At 42.6% G+C, this 23,080-nt stretch overlaps 2 protein-coding genes across 5 annotated transcripts; both read right to left on the bottom strand.

The window, feature by feature from the left end:
* Positions 1-719: 719 nt before the first annotated feature.
* LOC135527595 (transmembrane and coiled-coil domains protein 2-like) lies at positions 720-7,862 on the bottom strand. Of its 2 annotated transcripts, none has more exons than XM_064956087.1 (5): positions 7,119-7,862; positions 4,061-4,435; positions 2,791-3,404; positions 2,244-2,379; positions 720-2,108 (listed from the first exon to the last, which is right to left on the bottom strand). In XM_064956087.1, the coding sequence occupies exons 1-5, from the start codon at positions 7,134-7,136 to the stop codon at positions 1,809-1,811; spliced, it is 1,443 nt and encodes a 480-aa protein (XP_064812159.1). In that variant the 5' UTR covers positions 7,137-7,862; the 3' UTR covers positions 720-1,808. The 2 variants fall into 2 exon arrangements, with proteins under 2 accessions (XP_064812159.1, XP_064812166.1); XM_064956094.1 differs by lacking the exon at positions 7,119-7,862 and adding an exon at positions 6,976-7,025.
* Positions 7,863-8,154: 292 nt separating this feature from the next.
* Positions 8,155-21,692, bottom strand: cdkn1a (cyclin dependent kinase inhibitor 1A). 3 transcript variants are annotated; one of them, XM_064966313.1, is made up of 3 exons: positions 21,469-21,692; positions 18,540-18,988; positions 8,155-18,377 (listed from the first exon to the last, which is right to left on the bottom strand). In XM_064966313.1, the coding sequence occupies exons 2-3, from the start codon at positions 18,973-18,975 to the stop codon at positions 18,322-18,324; spliced, it is 492 nt and encodes a 163-aa protein (XP_064822385.1). In that variant the 5' UTR covers positions 18,976-18,988; positions 21,469-21,692; the 3' UTR covers positions 8,155-18,321. The 3 variants fall into 3 exon arrangements, with proteins under 3 accessions (XP_064822385.1, XP_064822384.1, XP_064822383.1); XM_064966312.1 differs by lacking the exon at positions 21,469-21,692 and adding an exon at positions 19,523-19,674; XM_064966311.1 differs by lacking the exon at positions 21,469-21,692 and adding an exon at positions 19,588-19,667.
* Positions 21,693-23,080: the final 1,388 nt, after the last annotated feature.

Raw genomic sequence — 23,080 nt, 5'->3', positions numbered from 1 at the left:
TAGTTAGTTTATTTTGTACTATTGCTAAGAACAGTGAACTCATAAATTTTGGCAACAGAACAAACCTATGTGTTGTCTTTCCCAAACCATTTGAAATCCAATTGGTTACCTGGTCACATATGTGGATTAAAGGATTACAGAATTATTTTTAGAGGCTGTTCACGGCATGTTTGTAAGCACATACAGTATTTTAGATGTGAAACTAATTGTAAACTCAACCCAGCCCACACTGAATTATTATTTTTTATTTTATTTAACTAGGCAAGTCAGTTAAGAACAAATTCTTATTTTCAATGACGGCCTAGGAACAGTGGGTTAACTGCCTTGTTCAGGGGCAGAGCGACAGATCTGTACCTTGTCAGCTCGGGGATTCAATCTTGCAACCTTTTGGTTACTAGTCCAACGCTCTAAACACTAGGCTACGCTGCTGCCCCATGATGGACACTCGATTAGTAAAAAGATGCACTTATTATAGGTTACTGCTTAAACAAACTGTCTCCTACAGGGAGTTGATATACAAACCTTTAGCTTGAACCAGCCTGGAGTTCAATTTTGCAGGGGGTTACATTGAGGGACTGTCTTTGAAATTAGTACCATGATACAGATCACAGGTTATCACTGATTACTTATTATTCTTCTCTCTGGAGTCAATACTGTTAGATATACACAGTTCCATGAAAACCATCCGACTTTCCAATATCATGCAACATTAGCATAGTTTCAGAATTGATTTATTAAGAATGGAACAGAGTTGTGATGGAGTTAGCAAACTGGATAGAAATATGGAAGCAATGGTCAAACGTGCTGTGGATCTGACGTTACATATTCTTAGCTGCTCTACAACAGTGGTTATGAAATGGCATTGATGCTCAGAATAGCTAATAGATCATTCAGTAGTTGTGAGGATCCACCTCACTAGAATACGTCCTGGCCCTCCAAAGTTCTCCTTTACATCACACATAAGAGACGAAAACGATTGATGCGCCCAAAAAGTGTAGTTTAAACACCAGAAGTGATTTAGTTGACTGTTTTAGAATTAATATGGAGAAGAACATTTAGGTACAAACTGTCTATAGACAACAGAATAACGAGAAAAGAGCAACGTGTATTTCTGTTGGTGTTGGAATGTTACTCATGCCAAGTGCATCACACAGGTACAAATGCACAAGTGAGGACATGCATGAGTGGTACATACCCTAACATTCAGCAAAAAAGCAATCCTTTTGCTTAACCATGTCCTCCAAATATACAATTGGCTCAGTACAAAGGAACTGTAACAGCAAACATGATTTAGCAAAGCATCATTTGTTATTCTATCTATTATCATTTTTAAGTGTTGGCCTACACTACAATTTTGAGATGTCAAAGAATTTCAACATTAATTCCCAAATTGTAATGAAATCATAGTGACTACGATGGTGAGTTGACGCCACTAGATTAGTCAAGAGAAAGAGCAAATGCTTGAGTTGCCAAGCGACCAGGCAGATAGTTTCTCGGGTTCCTTGTATTGTAATCACAATTAAATCACCTCCTAAAAAGTCTCTCAACCAAAAATGGCCACCATCTGCCATCCAACGGGAGTCTACGTCAGTTGCTTTGTAAAGAAAAGGTTTTGTGCCTTACAACACTCATAAGTTCAACTCTCCAAGCATAAACCCTATGAAAAAAGTGCAACGGTTCCCTTTCAGAAATATGACTGAGTTCCAAACTTTTAGTTTGTCTGGGGCAGCTTAGTGTATCAACGTGGTCCCTCTGTCCACATCCTGGTCACTCAGACACAGGGGAGTGGGTGATTGGCTGTGGGGAGCTCAGGTGGGCAGTAGCCACAGCTCCAGGAAGTCCCAGTGCTTCCAGAGGATGAACAGGAAAAGGGCCAGCATGACCGTGGCGGCCACCCGTGCTCGGGTCTTCATGAGTGGGGTGATGAAGTTGGCCAGGGTGGAGACAAAGACCAGCACTACAGCCATGAGTGCCAGGATGATGTTGATGAGTTTGCCCAGTAAGGCACGGGCGTTGGCGTTCTCCACACCCTCCAACTGCACCACCTGCTGCTGTTGCTGCTGGAGCTCCAACTTAGTGATGCGAGTCAGGCACGACTCCACTGCTTCCTGCATGTATACACACCACACAAACACACACACAAACACAAAGTTACAACAGAATTAGGGGTTAATTTCTGGAGTCACACAGAAAAGGTGTTGTGCTATCTTACTACATATTATACTGTAAATCTAAGTATCTACCTGAATGTCTCTGGCTCTCTCATAGGACTGGTAGGCCACTTTCTCCTCTATGCTGGCCAGCTCCTGTTTCAGATTAGTCATCTCGTTTTGGTGCAGCTCTGTCAAGTCATTCAGCTGCTCTTCCAGTCGCTCGTACCTAAAAAGAAAGATAGATAAAAATGTATGTATAATTTAGACCAGCAAAGTGAAGACCAATTCAACGAGTTAGAGAAAGATTTGTACATATTTATGGTGTTTTCAAGGTGTCACTCAATCCACTTAATTTGAGAATCTATTTGATGTGTTAAAACAACTACTTCTGATTTTGACCATTTGAAATGTACCAAACCTGTTGTACCAGTTTTACTGACCTATTTAATTATCCTCATGAATATCATTCAGCATAAATCATGTAGAATGAAAACACTGATCATGATTTACACTGCTGGTCTGAAACAAGCTAAAAGCAAATCAGCTTGCTCAGCAGTTAGTGTGAGAACAATGTATACCACCAAATCTCATTTCATACTATGTGTCTTGGCCAAGGTGTGTTGGTCTGTATCTGTACCTGTATCTCTCCTCCTGTAGGCACTGGGTCATGTAGGAGTAGTCACTCTGCAGCTGACTCTTCATGTCCTCGATGGCATCCTCCATGTGGGCTTGGCTGGCCTTGATCTCCTGCAGGCCTTCCAGCAGAGTGTCCCAGGAGCTGTGGATGTGGTGGTGGTGGTGGTGGTGCCCTTCCAATCTGGGGCTCCCCAGGCCAGCCTGCCCATGCCCCAACATCCCACCTCCTCCCCCGGCCCAACCTGAGTGACTGCCTGGTGCTGAGCCAGAGGAGGCACTGGAGCACTCGTCGTCGCTACCGTACTTGGGGCTGGAGACCAGGGTGGCACTGCCACTCAGGGCTCTTTGAGCAGGCACGTCCTCCGAGTGCCCTCCCACCCCATCCTCTATGAGGTGGGAGATGTTGTCTGCACTGCCAAATTTGTTGCGGATCAAGCTGGCGAACTCCCGTGGCTTAGACACCACAGCACCTTTGACCCCTTCCACCCCTCCTTTGACCCCATCCACCATACCCCCGCCAAAGCCATGGAACCCTGCTCGTACATTGGCCCCCATGTCCTTCAGCCCCTGTTGCATGTCCCGCAGCACATCCTTAGGCTGACGAGCTGGACCATTCTATAAGGAGGGAAGAGGGAGGACGGGGGATGGAAGATGAGAGGAGAAATGAAAAGAAATGGGGCAGGGGGAAGAAGAGGGAAATAGATTGGCAGGATGTGAAGGAGCAGTAGATATATGGATGGAGAAGTGGTGAGAAAGGGATGGAAATAAAAGTGGAATGGTGGAGGTGAGACAACAGAGGTTGGAGATCAGAGAACATAAACACATCAATAAGAGGTCTGAACCGAATACTCAGATAATCTAGTTAGGGATAGGGTTGGGCAAGTATATGATAATACTGCATACCAGGGTATTTTGAAGTACTGGTGATATGATTTACAATACCGTGGAAATGGTCAATATTTGTAAATTCTAAATAAATACCTGCAATCAATGTGTGTAGTGGTTGAAAGATAAAGCGAATCATTCTTATTTGTTTTTCTATTATACAAGTTTTTCTTTAGGTAGTGAATAAGTGACATCTCATGTCTTGTTTTTTCAAACCCAGGTATTGAAATAGGTATTTTTGACTACTCGCTGTTACGGCACTACTTCCACAAAAATTATATGGGAATCAATATGGTACTGTAGATACCATCAAACCCTACTTAGAAAGTAACAATGTGCCATCTCATCAGAAAGCAGCAGTCAGGGTAAAACACACACACACTCACCTGCTCTATCTCCTTTAGCTTCTTGTGGTAGTGATCTAGCTTCTTGTGCAGGTGGGCGATGGTCTGTGCAGACTTCTGGTTCTTCTTCTCAAACACCTGTTTGATGCGCAAGGCCTGCAGCTTGTCTGCGTTGTGGGCCAGCTTCAGGTACTCAGCTACGTTGTCATCTCGCGCCTCCTGTTCTATGCGAATCTGCTCTGTGATCTTCAGGGTCTTCTGCTGCAGGTGCTCCAGAGCGAGCCGTGTTCGTTGCGGATCGACGACCCCTGAACCTTCAGCCCCCACCCCGGCCCCATCCAAGCTGATGTTACTGTCAGAGCCACCATGGCTGGCTGAGGGAGGCAGGCACAACGTTGTCACTTCGCTTTTATCCAGCTAAGCAGGGAAGGGGGGGGAGGTAACAGAGTGCACAGACACAAAGAAAGTGGTTGCCATGATTGATGTGAAGTAACCACTCTCAAATTCATAAACAGTGCTATGGATGCAAGGATTGACCATCTAGCCATATTTGGAGGCTATACAGTGTTTGTTTACATTTACATTGTTTACAAACATCGGAGAAAAACAAGTTTACTGTATATTTTGGGTTCTGATAGGGAACTCATGAGGCATTTATATATTTTATCTTCAAGAAGTCAATGGGTATATATCATACATTTATGATACCAAAAATGGATGTAGTAACTAAGGACACTAGCTTTAATAAACATATCTCATTCCCATCACGGTTTACTCAATAAAAGGGTTTTCATAGTGCATACTGTACATGTAAACGCAAACTATATAGACTACATTACCAAAAGTATGTGGACACCTGCTCGTCGAACATCTCATTCCAAAATCCTGGCCATTAATATGGAGTTAGTCCCCCCTTTGCTGCTATAACAGTCTCCACTCTTCTGGGAAGGCTTTCCACTTCCATTCAGCCACACAAGAGTGTTAGTGAGGTCAGGCACTGATATTGGGCAATTAGGCCTGGCTCAAAGTCGGTGGACCAAATCATCCCAAAGGTGTTCGATGTGGTTGTCAAGTCAAGTTCTTCCACACCGATCTCGACAAACCATTTCTGTATGGACTCGCTTTGTGCATGGGGCATTGTCATGCTGAAACAGGAAAGGGCCTTCCCCAAACTGTTGCCACAAAGTTGGAAGCACAAAATCGTCTAGAATGTTATTGTATGCTGTAGCGTTAAGATTTCCCTTCATTGGAACTAAGTGGCCTAGCCTGAAACATGAAAAACAGCCCCAAACCATTATATCTCCTCCACCAAACTTTAGTTGGCACTATGCATTGGGGGTGAACTGCCAGACGGTGAGGCGTGATTCATCAATCCAGTGAACGAGTTTCCACTGCTCCAGAGTCCAATGGTGACGACCTTTACACCACTCCAGCCGAGGCTTGGCATTGCGCATGGTGATCTTATGCTTGTGCACGGCTGCCCGGCCATGGAAACCCATTTCAGAAAGCTCTCGACGAACAGTTATTGTGCTGACATTGCTTCCAGAGGCAGTTTGGAACTTGGTAGTGAGTGTTGCAACCGAGGACAGGCAATTTTTACGCGCTATGCACTTCAGCACTCGGCGGTCCCGTTCTGTGTGCTTGTGTGGCCTACCACTTCGCAGCTGAGCCGTTGTTGCTCTTAGACATTTCCACTTCACAATAACAGCACTTACAGTTGACCGGGGCAGCTCTAGCAAGGCAGAAATTTGTCAAACTGGCTTGTTGGAAAGGTGGCATCCTATGACAGTGCCACATTGAAAGTCACGGAGCTCTTCAGTAAGGCCATTCTACTGCCAATGTGCTCGATTTTATACACCTGTCAGCAATGGGTGAGGCTGAAATAGCCAAATCCACTAATTTTAAGGGGCATCCACATACTTTTGTATATATTGTGTATATTTTAATCCACATGAATATCTTAACACATTGCCCTGATGATGGTGATGATGAGGGTTAGGCCTAAGACAATGATGCATACCATGATTATTAGCTATTTTAGTTAATAAAACATAACAGTCGCCTGCATTGTATAAAAATCTGCACTACCAATTCTATCCTTTTAAAGCTTGTGTGATGTATGATTTAGTGGTGTGATGCTGCATGACATAAGCCTGGGAGGGTACTCCATCACTTCAACCCTGCAACGTGGCAGGCAGCTCAACAAACAATGGGTCTAATCTCCCTCAGTGATGAACCTCGTAACAAGATCTAACTGAAAGACAACCATCTGTGGACTGTTTACATAGGATAAAAAAACATCTAGTTGTTTCTGATGGGGGATTTGTTGTGTTTAATTATTGCCCCATGTTGACTGGGCAGACATCACAACATTACTGTCACCAACCCCAGCAGAGCAGACAGGAACCAGGGAAGACAACCTACACCACACATCTTTCAGTTAGTGCTACCCTAATTCACCTAGTCAGGCCACTGAGGCTTTATTAGCATTTTACTAGCATGTGAAAGAGGTCTCAGATAAGCCCAACAGCCCTGAACTATTTTCCAACAGATCCACTGACAAGCAGGCGACACTTTAAGAAAGTAGGTTACAATCAGGTAGCTGCATTGAAACATAAGCATATGATTTTAAAGGACAAATTCATCTATTCATTTTATTCCAATGAGAGCTAATGAAAAGCCTATGAGGTTACAGACTGGATGAAGAAGGGAAGAAATACACAATGTTCATTCCTCTCTGGATGGATAATAAGACAAAAATAACACACACACACAGCAATGACCGATGTTCCTGGAAACCAGAGCAGAAGCAGGGGGATGACAGACGGCTGTGGCATAAAAAAAGTGGTCTTCACATGTGAGGAGGAGACATGCACCGTGTCAATGAGAATGGACGTCAACATAAAAGGATGATGAGACAAAGCCTGTGCAGTGACAGATTAATTTTAGAACATTACCATACTGTTTAATCCAAGATTGGCAGTGCCACTGCAGGTCTATGTTGGAGGCCCATCCTTCACCCCCCCACCCTCTCCGTGGTCACACGAGACCCCCTCTCCTCAATGTCACTCCCCTCCCCAATGTCAGCCTATCGCCTTACCAGAGCTTCATGCTCCATTGTTGATAGCAAAGATGTCTGCAGCCTCCCTGTCTTCCATCTCTCTTTCTCTCGCTCTCTCTGCTCTTGCTCTCTTTTGTATATTGTACGCTCGCTCTGTCTGCCTCTGCGTCTCTCTCTTTCTTTCCCTCCCTCTATTTCCCCTTCTCAAACGTTAGCCACCCTGCTCTATCGCAGCTGTCTGAGTTGAGTCACAGATGATGGGGGGACAGTTTAGCTCACGCGTGCATGTGACTGTGTGGGCTGAGACCAGGGAAGCATAGAGGGGGAGGGAGGATGGGAGAACAGAAGGGCTTGTGTCAGGACCTATCGCAGCCCATGCATCCATTAAACCCTGAATATACACCGCCCCACGCATGTTTATGGAGGGCTGCTGCAGTGGTTTGTAAAGAATGTGGAGCTACGGCCAGGCTTAAAAATTAGTGCCCTATCTTCAGTGTCCCACGATGCAGCAGCATTATACAGGCCGATATACAATGAAAACCATTTTCATACAAAATGAAAATAGAAATACACACTGGTTATAGTGTGCTTGGTGCGGGATTCCAAAACAGAGAACTAATATTAGTCTATTTGTGATGGAGGGGTTCATATTTGATGCCCTTATTTCTTATATATTTCTTTACTTCTCTGTGGTAAGGGGTTGTGGAGTCTGTAGGGATTTGGAGGGTTGTCAGGAGCTCTCCTCAGACTTCCTGAATGGAAAGGTTGGGGAAAAGGGGGATGTAAACTAGTTATTGTCATCTTGACAACGAGTTGGTCACCAAGGCACAAGTAACTTTAGTACCTGGCTTGAGGATTTCACCACTTTGATGACAATGCTTTAAATACAATATTTTTCTCTCTTTTTCAGATTGACAATGGATAACTTTGACTTTGTCAAATTATTGAATTACTCTAACAGTTTGATACATCATGTTTGATACATTATTTATTACTGATGGCCTGTCTCACACAGTCATACTTACATTCTCCGTTATGTTTATAACATAATTTGTTTTTATTGAGGGTTGTTTATGAATAAGCACAATAAAGGATTTTATTTTTTGGATTAACATTTATTTTCAACAATATACAATAACCTGCGCACATACTGGAGGATCATATCACAGATATCAGCAATCATGAAAATCCACACAGAACTAAAGTTCACATCACCATTCCTTGTTCCTTAACAGATTCTATCCACAATCCATAAGACTGAACAATTTATCAAATGGCCACCCGGACTATTTACATTGATCTCCCCTCTCCATTTGTTTTTACACTGCTGCTACCTGCTGTTTATTCTGTATGCATAGTCACTTTACCCCTACCTACATGTACAAATGACCTCTAACCTGTACCCCCGCACACTGACCCAGTACCAGTACCCCCTGTATATAGCCTTGTTATTGTTATGTTTTTGTGTTACTTTTTATAATGTTTTACTTTAGCTTATTTGGTAAATCTTTTCTTAACCAACAGTGCAGTTCAAGAAGAGTTAAGGGCTTGGAAGTAAGTCTTTCACAGTTGTATTCAGCGCATATGACAAATAAGGCATTCAGTTGTACAACTGACTAGGTTACCCCCTTTCCTTTTCCGTTCCCAGTTATTCATTCATCAGAGGTGAGGAGCAGAGCAGAGGCATAAGAGCACCTCACACAACAAGAAGAGACAGCATCAGAAACATGAACAACACAAAGTAGGTCATTGCTCTTCCCCTCTTCCTCCCCCTTAGTCAAGTCCTTGCAGCTCCAATGGATGAAATGAACAGCTGCCCCACCAACATCTGGACTGAACTCCTGGCTGTCAGAGACATGGTAGTGGAGCAACGCATAGTGCTGAGAGACACAGATGTCAAGTTGAGCGCCATAAGGGGTGTGGTGGACAAACTCAGCATATACTGTATAATGAAGGTACAGTCAGATATATATAAAGTCAGCTACTGTTGTTTTATTTGATAAATATCCTTCAATTATTTATGTCATTATAGCCATGGAGGCCAGGCTGAAAGTGAGTGGGGGCTTGGTAGCTGAACTGGAGAAAGAAATACCAGGTACTGTAATGCACAAAGCTAGATTTGGATAACTATTCACTGTTTTTTTGTCTGCTAGATAGAAGTAACTAACATTTCTTGCTATTTTGTAAAAATTAAGTGTTGCCATCAGTACAGTACTTTTTGGTAAGTGTCCTTGCCCTGAGTCCACAGAGAGGTCAGCAGTGGTGTTCTCTGCTGCACTGGGTAGCACCATAGGGCCTTCTGACCAAGATGGACCTTGAACAGAGAGGTGACCAAGAACCCAATGACCACTCTGACAGAACAGAGTTCCTTGGTTGAGATGGGAGAACAGTTTCTACAGCACTTCACCAATCTGGGCTTTATGGGAGAGTGGCCAAACGGAAGCCACTCACGAGAAAAAAGAATGTGAAAGTTCTTGAGTGGCCCAGCCAAAGCCCAGGTTGAATCTGTGGAAAGACTTAAAGATTGCTCTTCACCGCCACTCCCCATCCCGAACTTAACAGAGCTTGAGAAAAGGAATGGGGGAAAATCCCCAAATCCAGATGTGCGAAGACACAAGATGACTCAGTTGTAATCGCAGCCAAAGGTGCTTCCACAAAGTATTTACTCAGGGGTGTGAATAATTATGTAAATAGGATATTTATGTATGTCATTTTCAATACATTTGCAAAGATTTCTACAAAAATCTTTTCACTTTGTCATTATGGGGTACAGTGTGTTATGTCAAGTTGAGGAATAAGTAAAGGTATATTAATACTTTCTGATTTACAATCGCCATTTTACAGGTTTTACTTTATCATGTCTTACACAGTATATAGTCAAATTTCCTCATCTGTTTGTATGCCCTCTATCAAGGTGTTTTGGTGCTTCCCTTATGCACTACCCTTTTTACGTGCACATACTATACCAAAGGTATAGTCAACTGTCTATCCTGCGCTCTATCTATAATGACAATAATGGTAGTTGGATCGTTTGTTCAGACCTACAATAGGTTAAATAGCAGTCATACCACACATAAAATCATTAAAATCTGCACCAATGTTTAATATACAGTATATCCACAAGATAGAGGTATTATCTGATAGGCAGGTGAGAGGCCAGGTGTGTCATTGCTCTTGAAAGAACAGTGAAGAAATGCAGGTCAAAAAGCTCCCCCATTGATCTTGTTTAGGAACAATAAAAGTATTGTCAGGAAAACTATGATATATGAAGACTATGATATATCAGTGCTCGTCTATGTACTCATCTTATTTTATGCCCAGCTGTATTTATTGTCTTTTTTATATATTATTGACTATGATGACTATGATGTTACTTTAGCTAATACGGAGACAACAATGTAGGCTGTGTGTAGCGGTAATGATATGGTTTGGCTTAGAAAGGTTTTTACACCTGGACACATAAAGGCGATGTGTTGTGCATTGAAGTCCACAAGCAATTTTTATTTTATTTAACCTTTATTTAAATAGGCAAGTCAGTTAGGAACAAATTCTTATTCACAATGACGGCCTAGGAATAGTGGGTTAACTGCCTTGTTCAAGGGCAGAACAACAGATCTTGACCTTGTCAGCGCTGGGATTTGACCTAGCAACCTTTCGGTTACTGATCCAACGCTCTAACCACTAGGCTACCTGCTGCCACAAAATGGGAAAAAGTGAGAGGAGGAGAGCGCATAGATGCAAGAAGGAACACAACGTGGCTGCTATGAAAGTGAACTGTTTACGTGTGTATTCATTACGCCAATTCTGTTGAAAAATAAATCTTAAATGGAAGCAAATGGAACGAAGCGTGGATAAACAGACCTGAATTTGTCCAATAGAAACTCTCGTTTGCAACTGTTGGACTAATGATTACGCCTTAGATCAGCTAGATGCAGGCAAGAGTGTGCAAGGAGGTATTGAATGTGTCACTGTCTGTCCATGTGGCACTGTCTGTCACGTTGTAAACTATCATTCATAGGCTAGGTTGTAGCAATCTCATGATGGGTATAGGGTCAATGTTAGTATGATGTAGTAGCAGTGGTGTAAAGTACTTAAGTAAAAATATACTTTAAAGCACTACTTAAGTCGTTTTTTGGGGTATCTGTACTTTGCTATTCATATTTTTGTCAAAATTTACTTTTACTTCTCTACATTCAGGAGATGCAGCAGCAGCAAAAGCAGCAGCAGCAGCAGCAGCAGCAGTGGGAGAGGCTGCACTATTTGGAAAAATGGACTTGGGAGGAGATCCTAGATGGGAAAGGACCCTGGGCAGAGCCTGGGGAATATTGCTGCCCCAAAGCCGAGCTGGAGGCAGCGAAATCAGAGAGGCAGCATTATGAGGAGCTAGCACGGCAGAGCGGCTGGAAGCCCGAGAGGCAGCCCCAAAAATTTATTGTGGGGGGCACAGGGAGAGTGTGGCAGAGTCAGGAGCCAGACCTGAGCCAACTCCCCCTGTTTACCGTAAGGAGCCATGGATATTATCGGAGCTATCGGCAAAACTGAGGGCTGAGTCTGAGAAGGTCGAGGAGTTATTGGACAGAATGGAGGAGAGTGAACTGATGGGAGATGAGGAGACACTCGAGTAGGTGTTAATAGAATTGGGGGGAATGTGAAGAGAGAGACCAGTTGATTTGGCGTAGTATGCAAGGCATTCACCCTGAGGTGCGTGTCCCCAGCCCGGTACCACCAGTGCCGACACCCCGCAACAGGCTGTCTTGGCTGTGTGCTTAGGGTCATTGTCCTGTTGGAAGGTGAACCTTCGACCCAGTCTGAAGTCCTGAGCGCTCTGGAGCAGGTTTTCGTCAAGGATCTCTCTGTACTTTGCTCTGTTCATCTATCCTGACTAGTCTCCCAGTCCCTGACACTGAAAAACATCCCCACAGCATGATGCTGCCACCACCATGCTTCATCGTAGGGATGGTAACAGGTTTCCTCCAGATGTGACGCTTAAGATGTGTTGCCAATGAGTTCAAACTTGGTTTCATCAGACCAGAGAATCTTGTTTCTCGTGGTCTGAGAGTTCTTTAGGTGCCTTTTGGTAAACTCCAAGCGGGCTGTCACGTGCCTTTAATTGAGGAGTGGCTTCCGTCTGGCCGCTCTACCACAAAGGCATGATTGGTTGAGTGGTGAAGAGATGGTTGTCCTTCTAGAAGGTTCTCCACAGTGGGACTTTGGAGCTCTGTCACAGTGACCATCGGGTTCTTGGTCACCTCCCTGACCAAGGCCCTTCTCCCCCGATTGCTGAGTTTGGCCAGGCAGCCAGCTCTCGGAAGAGTCTTGGTGGTTCCAAACTTCCATTTAAGAATGATGGAGGCAACTGTGTTCTTGGGGACCTTCAAAGCTGCAGAAATGTTTTGGTACCCTTGCCCAGATCTGTGCCGCGACACAATCCTGTCTCTGAGCTTTATAGACAATTCCTTTGATCTCGTGGCTTGGTTTTTGCTCTGACATGCACTGTCAACTGTGGGATCTTATATAGACAAGTGTGTGCCTTTCCAAATCATGTCCAGTCAATTTAATATTCCACAGGTTGGAGTCTACCTGATAGTTTTCAGTCTCGTGTTTTCTATAACGACCTTAGTGATCAGTTTTACAGCCTGTGTTCGTAATGGCTGCTCAGTCAAAAGACCTGTCCTGATTTGTTATAGTCGCTTGCTAAAAAACTTTAATGAGCAATCCTTCCTTCATGTCCTGGCCTCATGGCAATATTTTCAATGATATTGTTAACAAACACGCCACCATAAAGGAAATGAGAATTAAAAACAGATGTATCCCCTGCTTCGACCATGATCTTGCAGAGTTACTCAACCTCAAGAATTGCATTTGGCGAAAGGCTCGGCACACACATACTCAGGCTGACTGGCTCGCATTGAGGCAAATGAGAAGTAAGTGCACTCAGGCTTTCCGGAAGGCCAAAGTTAGTTACTCTCTTTGTGGGTCTAACCCCAAGAAGTTCTGGAAAACGGTTAAAGACCTGGAGAATAAACCCTCCTCCTCACAGCTGCCCATGTCCCTTAAAGTTGATGATGTGGTTTTTACTGACAAGAAGCACATGGCTGAGCTTTTTAATCACCACTTCATTAAATTCCTATTTGACTCAGCTATGCCTCCTTGCCCGTCCAACATTTCCTCATCTCCCAACCCCTTCTTATTCTAATAATCGCAAAGCCTATCTCTGACCTTTTTAACATGTCTCTCCTCTTTGGGGAGGTTCCCATTGCTTGGAAGGCAGTCACGGTTTGTCCTTTATTTAAAGGGTAGATCATGCTGATCCTAACTGTTATTGGCCTATTTCTATTTTTCCCTGTTTATCAAAAGTGTTGGAAAAACTGACTGGCTTTCTTGATGTCCATATTATTCTCTCTGGTATGCAATCTGGTTTACACGCAGGTTATGGATGTGTCACTGCAACCTTAAAGGTCCTCACTGATGTCACCATTGCCCTTGATTCATACAATGTTGTGCTGCTGTTTTTATTGACTTTGCCAAAGCTTTTGATACGGTAGACCATTCCATTCTTGTGGGCCGGCTAAGGAGTATTGGTGTCTCTAAGGGGTCTTTGGTGTGGTTTTCAAAGAGTGCAGTGTATAAAGTCAGAACATCTGCGGTCTCAGCCACTGCCTGTTACCAAGGGTATACCACAATGGCTTGATCCTAGGCCCCACGCTCTTCACAATTTACATCAACAACATAGCTCAGGCAGTAGGAATCTCTCTCATCCATTTATATGCAGATTATACAGTTTTATACTCAGCTGGCCCCTCCCCAGATTTTGTGTTAAACGCTCTACAACAAAGCTTTCTTAGTGTCCAACAAGCTTTCTCTACCATTAACCTTGTTCTGAACACCTCCAAAACAAAGGTCATGTGGTTTGGTAAGAAGAATGAAGAATGCCCCTCTCCCCACAGGTGTGAGTACTACCTCTGAGGGATTAGAGTTTAAATAGCCACCTCATATAAGTACTTGAGAGTATGGCTAGACGGTACACTGCCCTTCTCTCCCTCCTCTTTCACCTCAGCTACCAAACTAACCCTGATTCAGATGACCATCCTACCCATGCTAGATTACGGAGACATAATTTATAGATCGGCAGGTAAGGGTGCTTTCGAGTGGCTAGATGTCCTTTACCATTCGGCCATCAGATTTGCCACCAATGCTTCTTATAGGACACATCTCTGCACTCTATACACTTGTGTAAAACTGGTAATCTCTGTATACCCGTCGCAAAACCCACTGGTTGATCCTTATTTATAAAACCCTCTTAGGCCTCACTCCCCCCTATCTGAGATACCTACTGCAGCCCTCATCCTCCACATACAACACCCGTTCTGCCAGTCACATTCTGTTAAAGGTCCCCAAAGCACACACATCAGTGGGTAGCTCATCTTTTCATTTTGCTGCAGCTCGTGACAGGGACGAGCTGCAACTCAAACTGGACAGTTTCATCTCAATCTCTTCATTAAAAGACTCAATCATGAACACTCTTAATGGCTGTTGTGGCTGCTTTGCGTGATGTATTGTTGTCTCTACCTTCTTGCCCTTTGTGCTGTTATCTCTGCCCAATACTGTTTGTACCGTGTTTTGTGCTGCTACCATGTTGTTGTCACATTGTGTTGCTGCCATGCTATCGTCTTAGGTCTTTATGTAGTGTTGTGTTGTCTCTCGTCTTGATGTATGTTTTGTTCTATATTTTTAAATCCCAACCTGTCCCTGCAGAAGGCCTTTTGGTAGGCCGTCACTGTAAATAATAATTTGTTCTTAACTGACTTGCCTAGTTATTAAAGGTTAAAAAAAAGGTTGTAGAAACATCATGGATGATCAATGGAAACCTGTTTTCGCTTTGTCATTATGGGTAGATTAATGAGGGAAAACGCTTTTTAAAAAAAATCAATTTTAGAATAAGGCTGTAACGTAACAAAATGTGGAAAAAGTCAAGGTGCCTGAATACTTTCCAATTGCATTGTATTTATTGTCAATTAACCAATTACACATATCTACTTTGTTTTACAATAAATAAGAATGTCTTAGTTGTAGCTATGAAAACACTATGTAAGCCTGGGCACCAACATCTATAAAAATAGGTGCACTTTTGGGGTAATGTATGCTGATATTTGCATAGCAGTGCATAAGTTGCTATGAACATTAAGCAAAGCTATTAGTTAAGTTTGGAATGTTGCCATACAGTGATGTTGTCTAACCACCATTCAAATTACCCATAGCAGCAGGATCAGCCATCATAACAATAAATAACCATTATGCACCAATAGCTTACAGTTTGAGGCAGATAAAGACTTAAAATAGAAGAGGCTGTAGCTCAGTCAAAAATAGCTATGTTTTTGAGGACACAATTTCTCTCTGTTTAGATTCAAATACCATACAGGCGCTTGTACCTGCTGTTGGCTACATGAAAAAAAATGTTGTGCAATACTGCAAGAAAACTTTAAATGTTTCACTGCTTAACAGTGATATTAACATCAAGATAAAGCTGATACTTATAGTCTATAATTTTAATGGTAGGTTTATTTGAACAGTGAGAGACAGAATAACAACAAAAAAATCCAGAAAAATGCATGTCAAAAATGTTATAAATTGACTTGCATTTTAATGAGGGAAATAAGTATTTGATACCCTCCTCAAAACATAACTTGGTGGCAAAACCCTTGTTTGCAATCACAGAGGTTAGACGTTTCTTGTAGTTGGCCACCAGGTTTGCACACATCTCAGGAGGGATTTTGTCCCACTCCTCTTTGCAGATATTTTCCAAGTCATTAAGGTTTCGAGGCTGACGTTTGGCAACTCAAACCTTCAGCTCCCTCCACAGATTTTCTATGGGTTTAAGGTCTGGAGACTGGCTAGGCCACTCCAGGACCTTAATGTGCTTCTTCTTGAGGAACTCCTTTGTTGCCTTGGCCGTGTGTTTGGGTCATTGTCATGCTGGAATACCCATCCACGACCCATTTTCAATGCCCTGGCTGAGGGAAGGAGGTTCTCCCCCAAGATTTGACGGTACATGGCCCGTCCATCGTCCCTTTGATGCGGTGAAGTTGTCCTGTCCCCTTAGCAGAAAAACACCCCCAAGGCATAATGTTTTCACCTCCATGTTTGACGGTGGCGATGGTGTTCTTGTGGTCATAGGCAGCATTCCTCCTCCTCCAAACACATCAAGTTGAGTTGATGCCAAATAGCTCCATTTTGGTCTCATCTGACTACAACACCTTCACCCAGTTGTCCTCTGAATCATTCAGATGTTCATTGGCAAACTTCAGACGGACATGTATATGTGCTTTCTTGAGCAGGGGAACCTTGCAGAAACTCCTTCACGGCGTAGTGTGTTACCAATTGTTTTCTTGGTGACTATGGTCCCAGCTGCCTTGAGATCATTGACAAGATCCTCCCGTGTATTTCTGGGCTGATTCCTCACCGCTCTCATGATCATTGCAAATCCACGAGGTGAGATCTTGCATGGAGCCCCAGGCCGAGGGAGATTGACAGTTCTTTTGTGTTTCTTCCATTTGCGAAAAATCGCACCAACTGTTTTACCTTCTCGCCAAGCTGCTTGGCGATGGTCTTGTAGCCCATTCCAGCCTTGTGTAAGTCTACAGTCTTGTCCCTGACATCCTTGGAGAGCTCTTTGGTCTTGGCCATGGTGGAGAGTTTGGAATCTGATTGATTGATTGCTTCTGTGGACAGGTGTCTTTTATACAAGTAACAAACTGAGATGAGGAGCACTCCCTTTAAGAGTGTGCTCCTAATCTCAGCTCGTTACCTGTATAAAAGACACCTGGGTGCCAGAAATCTTTCTGATTGAGAGGGTGTCAAATACTTATTTCCCTCATTAAAATGCAAATCAATTCATAACATTTTCGACATGCATTTTTCTGGATTTTTTTGTTGTTATTCTGTCGCACTGTTCAAATAAACCTACCATTAAAATTATAGACTGATCATTTCTTTGTCAGTGGGCAAACGAACAAAATCAGCATGGGATCATATACTTTCCCCCCCTCACTGTATCTAAGGAAACGTGAATGTCTGGCTTTGTGTTCAGATGCTAAATAGACTGAAAATACTTGAAAAGCTTGAAAGAACATAGCAGAGGTCCCTATCAACAAATTTCCAAGAGTATTATAGCAAGAAGCCCTAGTTAGGTAGAAAGGGGGACATTGGGTGGCAGGTAGTTTAGAGCATTGGACTAGTAACTGGATGTTTGCAAGATCAAAACCCCGAGCAGACAAGGTAAAAATCTGTAATTCTGCCCCTGAACAAGGCAGTTATAACCCGCTGTTCCTAACCGTCATTGAAAATAAGAATTTGTTCTTAACTGACTTGCCTAGTTAAATAAAAGGTGAGAAAAAAAAGAGTGCCATTTCTATATAGGAGTTTGCATAATTTTATGCAGAGCAGTACCCTTCAAGTAGATTCCAAGGAGTACATGTTGAGACACATATTTAAATTGTGAAATCTCATGTACAACAATACATACATTGGAAAGGAAGTGCTTGCAAATGACAGACAATAACATGATTCCTGGCCCTCTTCATGAGAGACACAGCATAATGAAAAAACATCAATCCATACATTTGGATATTTGAACTGGAAAGACTGTTGAAGACTATTGTGTTGTTGTGGTCATTTCTTTCAAGCGTCCTCTCAATGTGACACCATATTACAGTAGATTCAAACTCAGCACCGTAAACAGTATGGTTTCATAATTTCAACATGTCATCAAAACAAGCCGATTTATGCGTAGACCCAGAGGCATGGTTTCGATTGGTCTATATCAGTGCTGTGGAATGCAGGACCTTAACTGTCCAGACTTAGATTTTCAAGTCTTCCTTACACTAAACGGTCATAAAGGTGCAGAGGATGTTCTTTCATGACTCACAAATGGTCATGGATGCACGATTAGAATGTCCCTCCCTTACCACAGGGAGAACACAAGCCCCCTTACATTGAAATCAATTGTACATCGGTTAACCTACATGGATATTAAAATAAAACGGTATGCATCGGTAATGGATGCAATAAAATAGGTTGTTTCATTTTTCACTGCGTTTGTTTAGAGGATTGGTTATGTATTCCTCCTGGTAAGTGTACTGTATGTACTCAGTCTATTCAGCGTGTGGGTTCCTGAGAGAAGTAGTGCTTGCTGTGGTTTTGTCCGACTGTTGGCTCCCTGGCAGCTGTGACTGTGTCTCTGAAATCACCGGCCTGACTTAAGCGACGTACCCACCACTCTCTTCTTGGCTTGGTAGAAATCTGCAGACACCAATAGATGTTTTATTAGCATTGGACTCGGTGTTCAAAACTTAATTGAAGTAAACCAGCAGTTCAACCCTAACAACTTATAAACCCTCCCCCCAAAATATCCCCTACCCAAAAAACATCCCCTACATCCACTCACCACACCAATCCTCCTACCTGTGAGGTTGGTCTGTTTCCTCTTCAGTTTGTTCTCGTTCTTGTCTTGCGGTTTCTCCAGGTTCTGGAGGTTGGCTCTGTACTTCTCAGGGGTGCAAGGGATGTTTTCCTTACCACGGTGCCATGGCCCCGCCCTGACCCTCCCTGTGGATGCTGCCGGCCCTCTGATCTTCTGTGCCTCCCCCTGACTCAACAGGCAGGGCAGGTAGAGGAGAGGCACCTTAGTGCCCGGTACCTCTTCCCACTGGAAGTCTCCCCCAGCCAGAGGCTTATCTGACAGGAAGTCGAAGCCCCAGCGGCGACAGGCGTCCTCCAGGTCTCTGCGCAGGGTGTCCTGGTACTCCTGCTGCAGCTGCTCACGGTCAACTGGGCCAAACAGGTTCTGCCTGGCAGGACTTTTCCCCAGAGAGCTCAGGATGCGCTTACGACTGGCCATGGTTGTTCTGGTTCTAGATTGCAGGGGACACAGGGAGAGGATAGCATGGTTAGTTGACTGGGCACATAGAGCACAGCAAGTGGATAGTGGTCTGAGCCGCTGCCCAGGAAACAGTGACATCATCAGTAAGATCATGTGAAAAGAAGTCATATCAAATGTATACACTGGATGTACTTTGAGTATGTCACACTATTGAGTCTTCTACAGAATAGCAAAACTATCTAAAAGCACTGAAGTAGTAAAAAAATAAAAATCATGCAATGTTCCACTGCAACCAAGCAGATACTTCTCTGAACATAGGTAAAGATGATAGCAAGAATATATGTAAGACCAAGACTGTTTCTCACAGATTTAAACCTCAACTACTAAACTAACATAATGAAATGATCTTAATCACCAAAAACCATCAAACCGAAACAAATTAGTAAATGGCATCCTATAATTTGATATTCCAATATAATTCAAAACCAACTATCAAACCATAATCACTTAAACAATACTAAATGTAACAAGTTGTATAGCCTACCACAACCAATAAAGAACTTACCATTTATGCACAAGTAAACCGCTCTCAAAATTTGCACCGCTCTCAAAATCTTAATTGTAACTTACTTCATATGTGTAATGGAGGAACTGGACTGTGTATTGAGAACCCTGCAGTTCTATTTAACAGCCATCAGACAGTGATTCACAAAGCCTTCCTACTTTCCTGATCTAGTACATGCCTGGGCAAAGCTCTATGGACATGTAGAGACAAGTCCTGAACATCAACCATTATGACTGTTGTACAATAACTACTAGGCACCAGTGTTCATCCATAATTTAAGAAAAACATATTTCATGTAATTACATAACTAGTCTGAATGTACCACTTCTATCAACTGACACTATTGTCATGTTTCACAATTTTCTATCTATTTCCCTGTCAGACAATGGTTAAATAGGGGTTCAGGTGTGTTGAGTGTCAAATCCCAGCCCTCATATTCTTGCTCTATGACCACAGAGCACTCTCATGGTAAAGAACCTTCCCTTGCAATAACAAAGTGTACCCTAAGGGAAGCAGAGGCTTCTATTACCCCCTAGGAGATAATTACACAAGCTGTATTTATGTAACTGTAAGCTAAATGTATACATTTTTGCCAAGGAACCACATTCTTTACCATTCATTGCCATGCAAGAAAAATCAGTTCTATTATAATTTGTACACATATAGAGTTGTAAATGTATTATTTCCTTGAAGTGCATAAGAAGTAGGAAGTGGGGGAAGATGGGATCCCGTTTACTAAATTGTAGGAGATATACGGGTGCCCCCGCTCTTTGAGACATGCAGGGGGAACTTTGCCAGATCAAACTGGAAGTAGATCTGGTACAGTCAGTCAAGTTATTTACACAGAATTCCACTCAAAGCAAACTCAACCCCATCCCACAACATCCTCATGAGTTGGACTTTTCTGTTCTCATTTTGTATTTAAAAAACCTGGGAGAGAAAATCATATCCCAAGGAGCTCCAAACGGCTGTGAATGTATCTACTCTAGCCTACTTCTCCGTGTCTCTTTTCCTGTCTGTCTGCTGAGAGAAATCACCTGACAGGGTGGGTAGTCACACATGGGCAAGGCTGCAGAACAGACTGGCCTGAAGTCATTACATGAGACATGTCTGAGAATTTGAAGGCATGCCCCATGACGAAGACATCAGTATAGTTAGAAGTTACATTACAAATCATATTTAAGGCCTCAGCCTGTTTTTACATAACTAGACTCTGAGGGAGACATTAAAATCCCTGTATTATCCATTATCACATCACTGGGGATTTCTGTTATAAGTACTCAAAATCAAAAATACACTTTTCAAAATGTTAACTTGTGTGAAGTGAACATATCAAACTGAGAGTTGAGTATGGGGTAGATGTTGGGCTTATCTTACAGTATCTTCATGATACCATGTCTGATGTCATTCAAAACAATACAAACCGAGTTAACTAGCAGCTACAGTAAACGACGAGTCTACAAAAAATATGGTAAATATATGGAAACGTGACAGGAGAAACCCTTATTTCCTCTGTCCACTCAAAGAGCTCTCCGTTGACATCACTGAAAGGGGCGGATTCGAGTAAGTGGCGGGAGAAATACAGCAGACGCACATGACTTCAGAACCTGCCCACTTACTACTACACCCCACGTGAATCTGAAAATCGTTTGAACCGTTAACTGAGGAAATCAATACACACGGTTTCCAGTGGACAGATGTTGATGACCCGGTGAAAAATGACAAAAATGTATGACTAATAAGCAAATACATTGTATCATTGACAAAAACGTATCTTATCAAACCATAGCCACCAACAGCAAGGTTAACTGTGAGGATGATTACAACTTGCCTTCGTTCAGTTGTATGAAATAATACATTTCCATCGGTCTATAGCCTACAAATCGACAGGCCTTTTCAATTTACATAAAAAATAGCATGCATAGATATTTTAAGATTTTACTTACATTTAAATTAGCCTAATGTCAACGTCAGGCAAAGGTCCCTTTTTAGGTTTATGCGGGTTACTCTTTGAAGATCAAATGAAACAAAGGACGTTAGCCAACGTTAAGTAAACTTTTTCTTTTTCTTAGCATACCAATTTTCTTAAAACGAAGTCCTTGTGACACAACTAAATAAACTCAAACCCTCACTGAGTGCTGCTTCTCTTTGCTCGATACCTTTCTCAGTGTTCTAGTGATGCAGAAGTGGGTTTTTATAGTAGAGAATGATAGAGGCCTCTAGTGGCCATACGGCAAATTTAACATCGGCAGCACCTTCCCCCATATGCTTCAGCCATTTTAAAGTAGTCAAAGGCTGCGGTTCAGACTTATAAAAGACACATCCTCGTCCACTTTATTTATTTAATTTAACTAGGCAAGTCAGTTAAGAACAAATTATTATTTACAATGACGGCCTACAAAAAGGCCTCCTGCGGGACGGGGCTGGGATTAAAATATAAATATAGGACAAAAGAGGCAACACAACACTACATAAAGAGAGACCTAAGACAACATAGCAAGGCAGCAACACAACATTACAATAACACGGTAGCGGCACAAAACATGGTACAAACATTATTGTGCACAGACAACAGCACAAAGGGCAAGAAGGTAGAGACAACAATTCATCACGCAAAGCAGCCACAACTGTCAGTAAGAGTCCATGATTGAGTCTTTGAATGAAGAGATTCAAATGCGGTTCAAATGATGAGACAAGCATGGTAAATTTGCAACGTAAGCCCCTCATCTTTAGTCGAATTTGTGAGTGTACTGTACAATTATGTTCACTTCGGGGCCTGAAGCTCCCCATAATTCAATTCGCGACGATTGTACAACCGTTAAGAAAAGTCCGCCAAAAAGTAACGTCAATGTCAAGAGTCAACATACAAGTGTAAGTAAAAACGAATGTAAATAAATTAGAAATCTGCTACCAATGCACATTACGGCACAAACACGTCTCGTAAAAGTAATGATGTTTTTGTTTGGTTAGCTTTTGGAAATTGTATAAATAAAACATGTTCCTTCTTCAGAAGTTCCAGCTAGGCAGGCTAACGTTATTTAGCTAGCTATCATACAGTGGGCGAATATTAATAATGATATATTTAATGTAAGTAGACATGCAATCATAATTGACTGTAGCGCATATAAAGCACTCACACGCTACCAGTGGCTGAAAACACAATCATCGCGTTGAACGATTGACGAATTTCTGGGAATGGGCGGTCCATTTAAAAATCTGTCATTCCGTCCTTCCCTGCAAGTGTATACTCGTCAGACGTAATGATATGACAACAGAAGTGTACACTTAATTTGATGTCTGAGGGGATAGGGTGTTTCTTTTAAGTGTTTGGACTGCAACCAAAGTAGTCAAATGGGTGGGGATTCATATGAGCCTCAATAGCGCTGCCCATGTTGTCATAGACGCTATAATGGCTGAGATCTAAAAATGGGTTTGGTTTTCTCAATTTTGGGGGGAATGATCAGTGTTGCCAACTATTTTTCAGTGAGAATCGCTTCTGGTTGCTTGATTTGGCGTGCTGATCACACCGCCCGCGTTGGGTTCGCGAGCATTGCGAAA

The sequence above is a fragment of the Oncorhynchus masou genome, chromosome 5 (assembly GCF_036934945.1).
Source record: "Oncorhynchus masou masou isolate Uvic2021 chromosome 5, UVic_Omas_1.1, whole genome shotgun sequence".
Lineage (NCBI taxonomy): Eukaryota > Metazoa > Chordata > Actinopteri > Salmoniformes > Salmonidae > Oncorhynchus > Oncorhynchus masou.
The sequence above is the reverse complement of the archived record's forward strand: the minus strand, read 5'-3'. Positions and strand labels throughout refer to the sequence as shown.